Here is a 13,757-nt window from a genome sequence, read left to right as displayed (position 1 = left end):
TCAGTAGGTTTGGTTTCTTCTGAGGCCTCTGTTCTTAGCTTGCAGATGGCTGCCTTCTTACTGTGTCCTCACGTGGGTGTTTTTCTCTGTGCATGTGCAACCCTGTGTCCAAATTTCCTCCTCTTATACTGACACTAGTCAGGCTGGTTTCAGGCCTACCTTAATGGCCTTATTTTAACTTAATCATTTCTTTAAAGGCCCTGTCTCCAAATACAGTCACATTCTGAGGTACCTGGGAGTTAGGGCTTTAAAATATGAATTTGGCGGGGGACACAATTTAGCCCATAACAATTTTACCATTATCTATGCTCTTGAAGTTATTTACCTCTATTGTCTCTGTGTGGTAGAAACACCATAGTATGAGTTGCTATCTTAAAATCAGCCATGGTGGGAGTATTTACACCAGAGAAATCAGCAAATGCTGAAAATTAGGGCTTTTTGTTCTCCTTGAAGAGCCTGTTGTGTTACCAGCACAAAACAGCTACAGATGTTATTTAGTCTTCAGAGTATAATTTGAATGTGAAAAATGGGAAACACACATACACTCCTTTTGTTGAAGTGCTGTAAACTATTGCTGGTAGAGCTACAAAGAAAGTCTTCTGAGTGTCAATGATTTGTAGGAGAGGTGTATCAAGATGCTTTCCATTGAGTCACAGAAACTCTGACCAAATGGTAGTAAAGGAAATTTCATAAGGACGTTTATTAGTTCACAGAAAAATAAATCAAGGGGTAGTGGGGGCTTCTGGAAAAGAAAGTTCCTTGCTCTTAGGAGAAAGCAGCAGGAAGGAACTCTCTTGGGCTGAATGTGAATGGTTGCACTTGGGTCCCTGATTGCTGCCTGCAGCCATCACAAGACAATGGGAAGACTCAGTGGTAGGAGAAGGCAGTACTGCAGACTGCAGTCCTGGAAGACATAGTGGAGCGGAAGGATCAGCCAGCCTTGAGGCTCAGCTCTAGCTCCCTGTCTCCAGTGGTCTAATGGACATCTCCATGTGATGTTCCACTACCACTGCAATCTCAGGAAGTCCCAAAGAAATTGATCATCTTCTGTAGCTCCAAGTTCAAACCTCTCTGTTCCTTTCAGTGCCAATGCTATTTTCCCAGGAACCCTAGATTCAGCCAAACCTTGGATATATTCCTCTTCTTCATACTCCATGTCCATTCAATTTCTGAGTATTGTTGAACTTTCCTCTCCATCCACCCCCTTATTCCAGGCCTTTATCATTCCCAGCTTCCTAATCTTTCTGCTTCAAGATTCTTCCACCTTTGATGAATCATACATAGTATATATATATATCTCCACTTCTCTCTATCCAATAGATGGACTACCTATTGTTAGAACTAATAAGGTAGCAGGATACATGACATATATAGAAATATCAATAGTTATGACAGTGTTGTACTAGAGCAGAAATAGCCAGATATTTACAGATCAATGGAAAATAATGAAAGAAAAATATATGATAAAGATGGCATTTCAAATCAGTAAGGAAGGATAGGATGAATCAACAATGGGTGTTGAGAAAACTGACTCCCCTTTTGGCAAAATGTTAGATCCCTACCTCACACTATTCACAAAATTTATTCCAGATGAATTAAAAACTAAAAAAAAATTTAAATGCCAGAAGAATACACAACAGAATATTTTCATAACCTTAGAGGTGAGAAAGGCTTTTCTAAACCAGACTCACAATTCAAAAAGCCTTATGGAAGAGACTGACAGCTTGGAATACATAGAAGTGTCAAATTTAAGTTGACACTTTATAAACAAAGTGAAAAGAGAAACTAAGAAAATATTTTCAGCATGTATAAAAGACAAAAAGTTAATGTATGTATGTGGTGGTTTTAAAATATGCCCACAAATTCTTTGATACTCCTCCCTTTAAGAGGTGGAGCCTAATTCTCTTCCACTTGAGTGTGGCCTGGACTTAGTGACTAGCTCCTAAAGAATAGAATAAAGTGGAAGTGATGCTGTGTGACTTTGGAGGCTGAGTCATAAAAGGCACAGTGGCTTCCATCTTTGTCTCTTTCTCTCTTGGGTCACTTGCTCTGGGAGAAATCAGCTGCCATATTGTGAAGACACTCAGGCAGCTCTGTGGAGAAACCCATATGGCAAGGAACTGTCAACATGGCCAACAGCAGTGTCAGTGAGCCATCTTGGAGGGAAATCCTCCAGCCCCAGTCAAGCCTTCAGATAATTGTAGCCCTCGCCAACAGTTTGACTGCAGCCAAGCTAAGCCACTCTTGGATTCCTGATCCACAGAAACTAAGATAATAAGTGTTGTTTTAAGCTACTAAGTTTTGAGGTAATTTGTTATAATCAGTTAAGAATTGCATTTGGCTACAACCTAGATCCCCAAAACTCAGTGGCTTAACCAACTTTTGTCTCTTAAATAAATCTGGAGGTAGGCAGTTCAGGTTTGGTATGTCAGCTTCATAGTATTTTCAGTATTGAAGGGTGCTCTCCACTTTTGTTCTGGCATCTTAGCACATGGCTTATATTCTCCAGGTAATCTCACGGTCCCATGTGGTTGCTAGAACTCCAGGCATCACAGTTCTGTTTTAGACAGGAAAAAGAGGAAGAGGAGGAGGAAAAAGGGACTTTCTAGAAGTTTCACCTGATGACTTTCACTAACATGTCATTGACCTATCAGCAATGGAGGTTGAAAAATATTTTTCAGCTGGGCACAAGCTACCCCAATAATATAAAAGTTCTATTAGTTAGCTCAATAATGAGAAGACAAAAAACCCAATTAAAAAATAAGCAAAGACATAAAAAAAGACAAAATCGTCCCATTCGCAACAACATGGATGGGCCTGGAGGGTATTATGTTAAGTGAAATAAGCCAGAAAGAGAAAGACAAACACTGTATGATCGCACTCATATGTGCAATATAAACCAACACGTGGACAGAGAAAACTGTATTGTGGTTACCAGGGGCAATGGGGGTAGTGGGTGGGCACAAGGGGTGAAGGGAGACATATATATGGTGATGGACAAACAAAAATGTACAACCCAAAATTTCACAATGTTATAAACTATTAAAATATCATTAAAAAAATAAGCAAAGAGTTTGAAGAGACAGTTCTCCAAAGAAGATATACAAATGACCAATAAACACATAAAAAGATGTTCACCATCTTTAGCCATCAGGGAAATGGAAATCAAAACCACAATGAAATACCACTTCACATCCACTGGGATGGCTATAATCAAAAACACAGATAGTAACACATGTTGGCCAGGACGTGGAGAAATTAGAGCCCTCGAACGCTGCTGGTGGGAGTGTACAATGCTGCAGCTACTTCGGAAAACAGCTTGGCAGTTTCTCAAAAGGTTAAAGAGTTACCATATGATCCAGTAATTCTACTCCTTACAATTTCACTTGTAAGGAAAAATTGCCAGTAAACTAAGTTGAAATATCTGAGGTCAGGTTCAATTTGTAATAAATTTTTCAAGTGAAAATAGTTTCCTTCTAGGTATTTGCTTATATTTTATTTCAGGTTCCTAGCAAAATGCCTGTTACAGAGTAGGAACTCAATATATATAGTTGAATAAATGAATCAATATATTATTAATACTATAAATATTTTAGAATGAAATCTCCATGTGGCAAAGAATCACATCCTCCTTTGGAATCCATTCATAGCAGCATAGAATTCAGTATTTTGATACTAAGAGTATTATTTTTATATTGATACTCATTGTGTATATAACCAAGAGAAATGAAAATACACGGCCACACAAAAATTTGTACGTGAATGTTCACAGCAGAATTATTCATAATAGCCAAAAATTGAAACAACCCAAATGTGCACCAACTGATGAATGAAGAAATAAAATGAAATGTGGTGTAAACCATACAACAGAATATTATTCAGCAATTAAAAGGTATGAAGTACTGATACGTGCTACAACATGGATGAACCTTGAAAACACAATGCTAAGTGAAAGAAGCCAGTCACAAAAGACCATGTTGTATGATTTCATTTATATAAAATGTACAAAATAGGCAAATCTATAGAGACAGAAAGTAGATTAGTGGTTGCCAAGGGCAGGGGTGGATGGGGGGATTGGGACGGGATGGCTAAGGGGTACAGAGTTTCTTTTCGGGGTAATGAAAATGTTCTAAAATTGATCGTGGTGATGGTTACACAAGTTTGAGTATACAAAAAGCCATTCAATTGTAGATTTTAAATGGGTGAATTTTATAGTATGTAAATTATATGTTAACAAAACTGTTTAAAAACAGTTCTGTTAGTAAGAAAGAAGGCAAGAATGAATATCAGCTAGGCAACCGGCAGTTTCTGCACAGTTAATATCCAAATCATAAAGAGCTTCTACAAATCAATAAAAAAAATTAATGACTTAGCAGGAACATGAAAAAAGATATGAAAAGGCATTTCGTAAAATAAATACAAACAAATACAAATACATGGACATATAAAAAGAAACAACCTCACAAACAATCAAAAAATGCAAATTAAAATAATAATGACATACCTATTTTTCAACCTATTAAGATTGGCAAAGTATAAGTACATACCCTTTGAACAAGAAATTGCACCTCCTAAGAATGTATCCCACACAGCCATGTTACTGAAAGTGTGGTCCATGGATCAGAGCACTGGCATCACTTGAGGGGTCAGAATCTACATTTTAATGAGATCCTCAGGCAATTCCTATGCACATTAAAATTTAAGAAGTACTGCTACATGTATAAGTATGCATGCAGCAGAGTCAAGGTTTATCTATGAGGATTTTTATTGCAGCATTGCTTATAATGTTGACAATTTTTTTTGAAAGTTAATATTCATCAATGGGGAACAGTTAAAAAATTACCATGTATCCACATAATGGAAGACTAGACAACTATCGAAAAGAGATAGATCTATGACTAATGATATGAAAGATGTCCATGACATATTATTAAATGAAAATAATCCAGTTGGTGAACAGTATGTATGATTGATACCATTTTTGTTTTTTAAAAATTTATATATTTATTAATAAATGAGGGGCCGGCCCAGTGGTGCAAGTGGTTAAGTGCACACGCTCTTCTTCGGCAGCCCAGGGTTTGTGGGTTCGGATCCTAGGCGCGCACTGACACACCGCTTGTGAAGCCATGCTGTGGCGGTGTCCCGTATAAAGTAGAGGAAGATGGGCACGGATGTTAGCTCAGGGCCAATCCTCCTCAGCAAAAAGAGGAGGATTGGCTTGGATGTTAGCTCAGGGCTGATCCTCCTCACACAAAAAATAAAAAAATAAATAAATAAATGAGAGTGGTGCTGAGGGAGATCATGGGCTTTTATGTTCCTCTATATACATTTCTCTATTATTTGCACTTTTATTTTAATTAAATATTATTTTTATAGTAGAAGGAGATTCTATTTAGACCAGCCACTGGAGGAAGGATGTCATCAAAGAGGAGAACATGAAGTATTTAGCTCTCATTCCATGGTGTCGATTCAGTCCTTGTCAACGAAACACAAAATAAAATCTCCGATGGCCCCTCACGGCTTTCAGGATGAAGTCCAGATTCCTTAGTGTGATCCAGGTCTGTCTGCTGCTCCTACCTCATCCCCCTGAGTGCACCTACTGTTCCAGCCAGCAGAACCACTTGCCTTCCTTGCACAGGCATTGAGTTCTTTCTGCTCCAGGTCTTGCCAAAGGTGCTTCCTCTGTCTGGAATCTCTGCCCTGAATATATGATATCATGTATACACATGTACTATCAAATTATCCCCTGGCACTTAATTAAAGCTCTATAAGTGTTGGGTATCATTATTATAACCTGTGTCTCATTATATTGAATTACTTGTTTACTTAACCCTGTCACTGGACTGTAAGCCCCCTGAAGACAGGAACCCTGTTTTAATGTGCTTGAGTACAGCCTGACACAGAGTAAGTGCTTAACGAAAGTATGCTAACTGATACATCCCTAATCCTTATGTCACATCTTTTCTTCCCACCTAATGTGTCTTTCTCTTTCTTCTGGGCCAAGGAAAATCACATTCTTTCCCTTGACTACAGCAAACCGGGAGGATTTTTCCTTTCTGTGCACTCCAACAATACAATTACTCTCATTCGCATAGCACTTCTAACCCTTCAAAGTGCTTTCATATATACCCTTTCTTATTCCTCACAACAACCCAGTACTGAGGAAACAGGCAAGGGGTGGGGAGGAGGCAGGGAGATGTCTGCTGAGGGTCAACTGTGTGCAAGGCAATTTACCCACATTGTCTCTTTTAACCTTAACAATCCTTTAAGGTGGACATTTTTATCCCCATTTCACAAATGTGAAAATTAAACCTTGTAAAATTATATAACCTGCTGAGAAACACACAGCTGTTAAATGGTAGAGTGGGTTTGAACCTGGTGTCTCTAACCTGGTGTCTGCTAGTTCCATGACATCAAGTGAACAGATTTGTCTATTAACTATATTAGCCAAGCTGGACAGGGCAGGAGGTAATATTTCCTGATTTCTAGCCCCCGTCTTCCGTCAGACTGCTTTGCATGTTACATAAAGTCCATAAGGCACGCTTTAACAATCACATGATATCTTGCCTTGTTGCCTAATTGTTTTATTTATATTAGATTCTACAAGATTGGTAATATCCTCCTTTCCCCAGGCAGGAATTGTGTCATAAATATTAACCTCCCTGAGCCTTAGTTTCCTCGTCTTTCAAATATCTATCATACAGGACTGGTGTGGAGATTAAATATCACTTGTAAAGGCATCTTACACAATGTCTGGTGCAAACTCTCCAGAAATATTTGTCACATCTCAACCTTTCTCTCTTTCATTGCCTTCAACAAGTCACGCAGGCCTGAGTGCCTGGGTGTGGCTGTATCCATTCTTGTTGATTATTTATATAACAACGTTGGATGAGGACTATTTTGGTGGGCACAGGTTGGATTTTCTCCCTTACTATCCCCCAAAAGGTTTGCATCAAACCAGTCCAGGGTGTGAGGAGGAGTGAAATGCGTCCAAACTGGGTTTAGCCGTCTACACGTACTTCAGCATGGATTAGACGCATACTCGATCCCTGTCAGTTGGTATGGTTAAGCCTATTTTACAGATGAGAAAAAGGAGGCTTAGGTAAACTGCTAGTAAACTGCAGATCTGCTAAGACTCCAACCCAGGTCTCAAGATACTCTGGACATGGGCTCCTTCCACTCCACCAAGCCACCTGCCAAAGGTCCACCTGAAAATAACTAACGGGTGGGACCTATGGGGGGGTGGAGTGGGGTGGTGGTGGAACCAGACCACTTACCTTGGTATTCCTTGCTCCTCTTTCCCCCCTTTTTGCTTCAGGGGATGAGCTTCTTTTGAATTCACAGTACTTTTGCATTGAGGGTGTCCAGTCCCTTTCAGGTCTCAGGTGACGTAATTGCTAGCCCCGCCTCCTCTCGCTGCACTGTTCTAAGCCCCGCCCATTATTTTATGCCCTGTGCCAATTATTGCGCCTCATCCGGGTTCCTGGGATTGGGAAATTGGGCTCGTAACCAGGCAACTACTGATCCACCGGCTCCGGGGCGGATTTTCAGCTCAGTTCTTCGCGGCTCTTCTCTCAACCGTCGCCGCTGCGGAAGCCAAGTGCCCCGCCCCACCCCCGTTGCCATAACAGCAGTACACAACGCCTCCTTCCCCCTTGCTGCTCTTTCAAAACACTCTTTCCCTTTTGGGGCCAAGACCCTCTCCATAACCGCTTCTAGTTGAGCAGGACCAGGGTCTGCGCCCCTTTGCGAAGGATTGGGTGGGAGGGTTGGAGACTGCGTCAGGCTGGTGTCCCAGAGGAGATGGGAAATGGGGCTAAGCAGGGTGGGCGAGTTAGAGGAAATGAGTGGAGCAGGGGTTAAGGATGGAAGGGGAGGGGAGTGTAGGGATCGGTAGGAGAGATTGAAGGAGAACGTGGTTTAAGGAGAAGGTGGGAAGAACTGAGGAGAGAAGAGTCCAGGAAGCAGGGAGACCACGGAGCTGCTAGAGGCGAGTTGGAGCCACTGTGAAGGGCAGGAAAAGTCTCAGGGGTCTGGGGAGGCATCCTGAAAGGAGAAGGCTCCTTGGTGGGAAGTATGAAGTGGAGGTTGGGAGTCAAAAAGAGATGTTCACAGGGATGAGGAAAGAAGCATAGTCAGGAGGAGGTCAGGGGTGATGGGGTGATGGGAGGGGTAACTGGTCAACCAAGGTGAGGGAGCTGAGGAATGGAAGACGCTGAGGAGACTTTCTTTCTCAGGACGAGGACCTTGCTTGATCTGATTCCAGAGCCTTCAGCAAGGAAGAAAGATGTCAGATGAAGATGATCTGGAAGACTTTGAGCCAGACGAGGATGATCTGGAAAAGGAAGATGATGAGAAGGAGACAGAGGAGTGGGAGGACTACAGGAAAGAGGGAGAAGACTTCACTGAGGAAGTGAGCGCATAGAAACAGGGGTCCTAGGGCTAAGGGATGGGGTTGGGCTGGAAAGGGATGCCTGACTCCATTTCCTCCTGCAGTGGATGCCCACTCCCCTCACGGAGGACATGATGGAGGAAGGGCTTTCTCTGCTGTGTAAGACAGGCAATGGACTGGCTCATGCTTATGTCAAGCTGGAGCTTAAAGAGAGGTGTGTTTATGGGGGACCAGAAGAGGACTGAGGTTGTAGAGCCCGGTCTCCTTTCTCACTCTCATTTCTGGGTGTTTCAGCTGAGGGTTTGGATCTCGCTCCTCCCGGGCCAGTGGGGACGGAAGGATAGAATTTACTTTTCAGGAGCCCTGTGACTTGCTGTGTCAGAACTGGCCTGGGAATTGGAGGCTGTGAGGGTATGTTGGGGGATTCCTACTGGACTCCCACACTTGTCCTTTAGAGTGTTGGTTCTCAGCCCTTCACAGACACAAGGTCCCTGTCTATTGTTAGGAACCCACCTACCTTCCCCTCCTCACTCCTCCCATCTGTCACCTCACCTATTCTTCTCCCTGTTATAAGCCATCTCCTTATTGCCTCTGCTTTAGCATCCCTGCCAGTCCTCGCTGGATTTTTAACCCTAACCCTGGCCTCTGCCATCTCCTAGAGATCTGACAGACATCTACTTGCTGCGTTCCTACATCCATGTGCGCTATGTGGATGTTTCTGAGAACCACCTGACAGACTTGTCCCCACTCAATTACCTCACCCACCTGCTCTGGCTCAAGGCTGATGGCAACCGGCTGCGGAGTGCCCGGCTGAACGAGCTGCCCTACCTGCAGATTGCCAGTTTTGCCTATAACCAGATCACTGACACTGAGGGCATCTCTCATCCTCGTCTCAGCAGCCTGGATCTCAAAGGTGGGCCTTAGGATGGCTACACAAGATTCGTTCCTTCCTAGCCTGGGGCCAACAGAAGTGGGCAGTGTGGTCCTTGGCTTTGCCACATAGCAATCTGCACTCATTCATTCATTCATTCAGACAGAGATTCATTATAATTCATTATGATAGTTCTATGTGCTGGAGATAGAACAGTGAACAAAACAAAGAAAATCCCCATTCTCATGTAGCTTACATTCTAGTCAGGGGAGACAGACAATTATTGATGAACACAATAAATAAGTAAATTATATAGTATGTTAAAAGGAGATATATGCTTTGGAAAAAATAGATCAGGGTAAAGGGAATGGGGGGGCACAGGTGGCAATTTCAAACAGGTTGGTCAGGACAAGCATCATTGAGAAGCTGACATTTGAGCAAAGACTTGACAGAGGAAAGGGAGGTAGCCATGTGGATTACTGGTCACTCTTCACTCACTCCTCAAAGGCTTAGAGGGAGGTGTCCATCAGCCCCTTGGACTACCAGACCATTTGCCCCAGGGCCCCGAAAGCGTTAAGTCTGGAGCTGTCCCTCCTCATATCCACCTGGCATTAGAGGGAGAGGATGATGCAGAGTCTCCCAAAGTTCAGGCTGTACTGCTGAACATTCGGAGTGGCGCTTTGAGCTCTTGACACCCTCCTGCTCCTCAGGAAACCGCATCCACATGGTGACAGGTCTGGACCCCCAAAAGCTGATCAGCCTGCACACACTGGAGCTTCGGGGGAACCAGTTGGACAGCACCCTGGGAATCAACCTTCCTAAGCTGAAGAACCTCTTCCTGGTAGCTCACAGGGTCAGAGGGTGGTTGGTGCAGGAAAGAGGGCACTGTCCTGGGGCCAGGATGCCTGGCTTCTAGTAGCTCAGCTACTAACCTCATCATCATAGTGATAATTGGTATCATTTGTTGAGCCCTTACCTGGTGCCAGGTGCTGTGGGGATGCAAAGTTAAAACATACAATGTGCTTACCACCTAGCAGGGCTGATAATACATAAGGTGTGGACAATGCGGAAACGGCTTGCTTTGATACAGGTAGCAGCATAATGTGCCATAACTGAGGTACAGACCTCAGGCTGAGGAGGCCACTTAAATGTTTAGTCTTTTAGACTCCTGAACTTCTTCATTCCTGAATGGTGCTGAAGCCATTTCTCCTCAATAGAGCAGTGGGGGCTCTTGGGCCCGGGGGTAGGTTGAAGCATCTCCTCCATAATCAGATGTGGCTTTGGGGGGATGAGCAGTAGGGGGTTACTGCTGACCACTCTCTGAGCTGGAAGCTTCTCCTGGACTTCTTTACTCTCTACACCAATCTCTACCCGCCTTGCTCCCCTCCTGCACCGCTCCCTCCCTAGTTCTTAGATTTCCTCTTTTGCTGCATCTCTTTCTGACTTCTCTTCCTCCCATATCCAGGCCCCCCTTTCCTAATCTATCTCCTGTATCCTGGAGTCTAGGCCCAGAACATGCTGAAGAAGGTGGAAGGCTTGGAGAACCTTACCAATCTCACTACCTTGCATCTTCGAGACAACCAGATTGAAACTCTGAGTGGCTTCTCCAAGGAAATGAAATCACTGCAGTACCTCAACCTGAGGTATGCACCCCCTCCAGGCCCCACCTTGCCCCTACCCTGACCAGGAGAAGCTTTTGACCCTGTGTTCCTCCCTGGCCCCAATCCCTCAGTCCACGCCCACTCCTAGATCCTCATCCTCCATCCTGATCCTCCCTCTTCCTTTCTTTTACATTCAGTTCTAATTGCAACACTAAGACCTTTACACCTGCGACTCTTGAATCCTTATTCATTCACTCCACAGTTATGGAGGATGTGCTATGTATCAGGCCTGGTGCTGTGTTTTGGGAACATTTAAAGGAATCAGAGATGGTCCCAGTTCTCAAAGGACTCACAGTCTGGCTCCAACTCTCTGTTCTTGGCCCTATCCCATATAAGTTTCCACTGCCCTTCTCCATCTCCTGGGTCCCAATTCCCCTTCCCATTTCCTGCCTCTCTTCTCCTGAGCCCCACCTGTAAGGGGTGATACAAAACACTTACTGGTATAAAACCTAGGATGTGCTCAGATTTGAGAGAGAAGAGTATTTGAAAGAAAATCTCTAGATAGAAAGGCACTGGGGATCAGGAGCCATTTCTTTCGGTATCTCTTTCAGTATCTCTTGTCAGCTGGAGGATTTTTTTGTGTGTTCCTTAAGCAAAGATGTAAGGAAGCTGCCTCCTTAGTCAACAAGGCCAGATCCTCCAGGCTGCCAGCAGAAAGAGAATCTCCAAGTAGGGAGAGGTGGTTGCCCTTTGAAGCCCCAATTCCTGCCCTGACTCCTGGAACAAGCTCTTGCTAATTAGCTCTGCCACATTGGTCTGGTAGGGTGGGGGGAGGTGCTGTTTTCCTGTCAATGGTCTAGACAGGGAGGATAGACCTTCCTCAGTGGCTGTTAACTGGGGTTGTTTGGAAGTAAGTGTAGAGGGGAGGGGTTGTCTCAATGACTCAGAGGTGCCTCTGGGGCCAGAGATACTAAACCTCCTTCAAAGCACAGGATGGTCCAGCACCAAGTGCATGCAGCACTCCCATGAGAAACACTGCATGAGGTTGAACACCTCCACTGAGATAAGGCTGAAACATCTAAACCTGATTTCATAAAGCCGTGAGGCAAGAACATGAAAATAAACAGAGTACTGTACAATGAGGCGCATTAGGACATGAAGCTTGTCCTTCTGGCAGGGAAGCTCTGACCCATCCCTAGCTCTAGGTTCCTTCCTGTGGGGAGCACTAGCATAGCACCCACCTCCATGGGCTTAGATCACAGTTCCTTCTCCACTGGCCTGAGTCCTCCTTTCTACCCTCTGATTAGGTGACACAGAAGTCTGTCCCTGCAAGGGAGATTTAGCCCCTCTCCCACAACTACAAGAACAGAGGTGTGACCTAGCTTTGCTGTTCCAAAAGGATAAATAAGACACGTTACAGAATAGAATATGGCACTTAGGGATTCCTTGAAGGGCAGAAGCAGGACAGGAGTAGGGTGGGACAGCACCTCTGCAGCAAATCTGGCAGTGCTTGGCAGGCCAGTCCACAGAGGCTGTGTTTCCAGGGAAACCGGAGCCCAGTGGGAGGTTCTCCCAGAGGCCTCATTCCTGGCAGCTGGGTTCCAAAGCCCATTATTCCCCGGTGAATCCCTTCTGACCTTCTGACCGCATCGGCAGGGGCAACATGCTGACTGACCTGAGGGAACTAGCCAAGCTTCGGGACTTGCCCAAGCTTCGAGCCTTGGTGCTGCTGGACAACCCATGTACAGATAAGAACGACTACCGCCAGGAGGCCCTGGTGCAGATGGCACACCTCGAACGCCTGGACAAGGACTTCTTTGAGGAGGAGGAACGGGTTGAAGCTGATGAGATCCGTCAGAGGATGAAGGAGGAACAGGAGCAGGAGGCTGAGCCTGAGCATGACTTGGAACTGGACCAACCGATGTAGCAGCAGTTGTTCTAGCCTCCAAGGATAGTAAGGAAGCCGGCAGGGAGGCAGGAAGAGGGGGACAAGGGCCTGGCATATAGGGGAAAGAGAACTTGCTATAGGAGGAGGTGGGTGAGGAAGGGATAAGGGAAGGAGAACCCTTGGAGAGACCACGGTTAGGAGTCAGGGGGTGTCTCAGAAGGAACCAGAAGGGCCTGGGAGGAATTGAGAAAAGGCTTAGGAGATACATCAGGAGGCCAGAAGAGTAAGTGAAAAGACTTGGGGTGGCAGGCAGAGATGTGGGTGTGGAGTAGGCAGCCACACCTGATATGGAGTGAGGATCAGCTGGAAAGGACGGGTCTGGGGCATGCTGGTGGATGGGGGAGGGAGGTCGGTGGTGGTATATAAGGAATGCAGCTGGGCCTAGGAGAGAAGGAAGGAGAAGATCCTGCACTAAAAATCTGAAGCTAAAAATAATAGGACTCAGGGGTGGGGGCAAGAAAGGAGGGCAGGGTGAGGCAGAAAGACTGAGGAGAGGAGCCCAGGGAAGTGTGGCAGCTGGGCACTTCACATCGGGCAGAGGCAGCAGTGGGAATGCAGTAGAGCCCAGAGGCTTGACTTCTGTCCTCTTTCTCCAGGAGATCAAAGACACTGGCCCCAAGACCTGAGAAGGCTCCCAGTCAGGGGGGCCACCACATTTACAGAGGATGCCTTCTCTTTCCCCAGACCTGGGAATTCATCACAGCCTGCCGCCCAGACTCTGTGAAGGGCACCTGGGCAGTCCTGTGGGTGGGCTTGAGCTCTGCCTAGAGCCTAGGCCGCGGGCAGCCCTCTGGCAGGTCTGAGTGCGAGTCAGGCCTGGAAGAGCTGAGGGGATGCTTGTCGAGTTGGCTGCAGAGGAGCTGCAGAGGCGGGCTGGGGGGTTAGGAACAGTTCCATGTTCTAATAAAGAGACATTTTGATACTCTTGTGTCTGACCAGGTTTGT

General features: G+C 45.2%; 1 protein-coding gene across 1 annotated transcript; it reads left to right on the top strand.

Moving 5' to 3' along the window:
- Positions 1–8,220: 8,220 nt before the first annotated feature.
- On the top strand, positions 8,221–13,558 carry LRRC23 (leucine rich repeat containing 23). Its single transcript, XM_087442825.1, has 7 exons — positions 8,221–8,413; positions 8,497–8,606; positions 9,052–9,305; positions 9,974–10,104; positions 10,770–10,906; positions 12,521–12,818; positions 13,409–13,558. The coding sequence occupies exons 1-6, from the start codon at positions 8,288–8,290 to the stop codon at positions 12,789–12,791; spliced, it is 1,029 nt and encodes a 342-aa protein (XP_087298951.1). The 5' UTR covers positions 8,221–8,287; the 3' UTR covers positions 12,792–12,818; positions 13,409–13,558.
- Positions 13,559–13,757: the final 199 nt, after the last annotated feature.

The sequence above is a fragment of the Ceratotherium simum genome, chromosome 17 (assembly GCF_057802395.1).
Source record: "Ceratotherium simum simum isolate JZ-2026a chromosome 17, ASM5780239v1, whole genome shotgun sequence".
In the NCBI taxonomy this organism is placed as follows: Eukaryota; Metazoa; Chordata; class Mammalia; order Perissodactyla; family Rhinocerotidae; genus Ceratotherium; species Ceratotherium simum.
The sequence above is the reverse complement of the archived record's forward strand: the minus strand, read 5'-3'. Positions and strand labels throughout refer to the sequence as shown.

Bases quoted from the DNA above. Each gene is read 5' to 3' on its own strand.
- LRRC23 (XM_087442825.1), top strand. From the start codon at position 8,288: ATGTCAGATGAAGATGATCTGGAAGACTTTGAGCCAGACGAGGATGAT. The intron at 9,306-9,973 runs GTGGGCCTTAGG...CCTGCTCCTCAG, and splicing joins CAGCAGCCTGGATCTCAAAG to GAAACCGCATCCACATGGTG. The intron at 10,907-12,520 runs GTATGCACCCCC...CCGCATCGGCAG, and splicing joins CTGCAGTACCTCAACCTGAG to GGGCAACATGCTGACTGACC.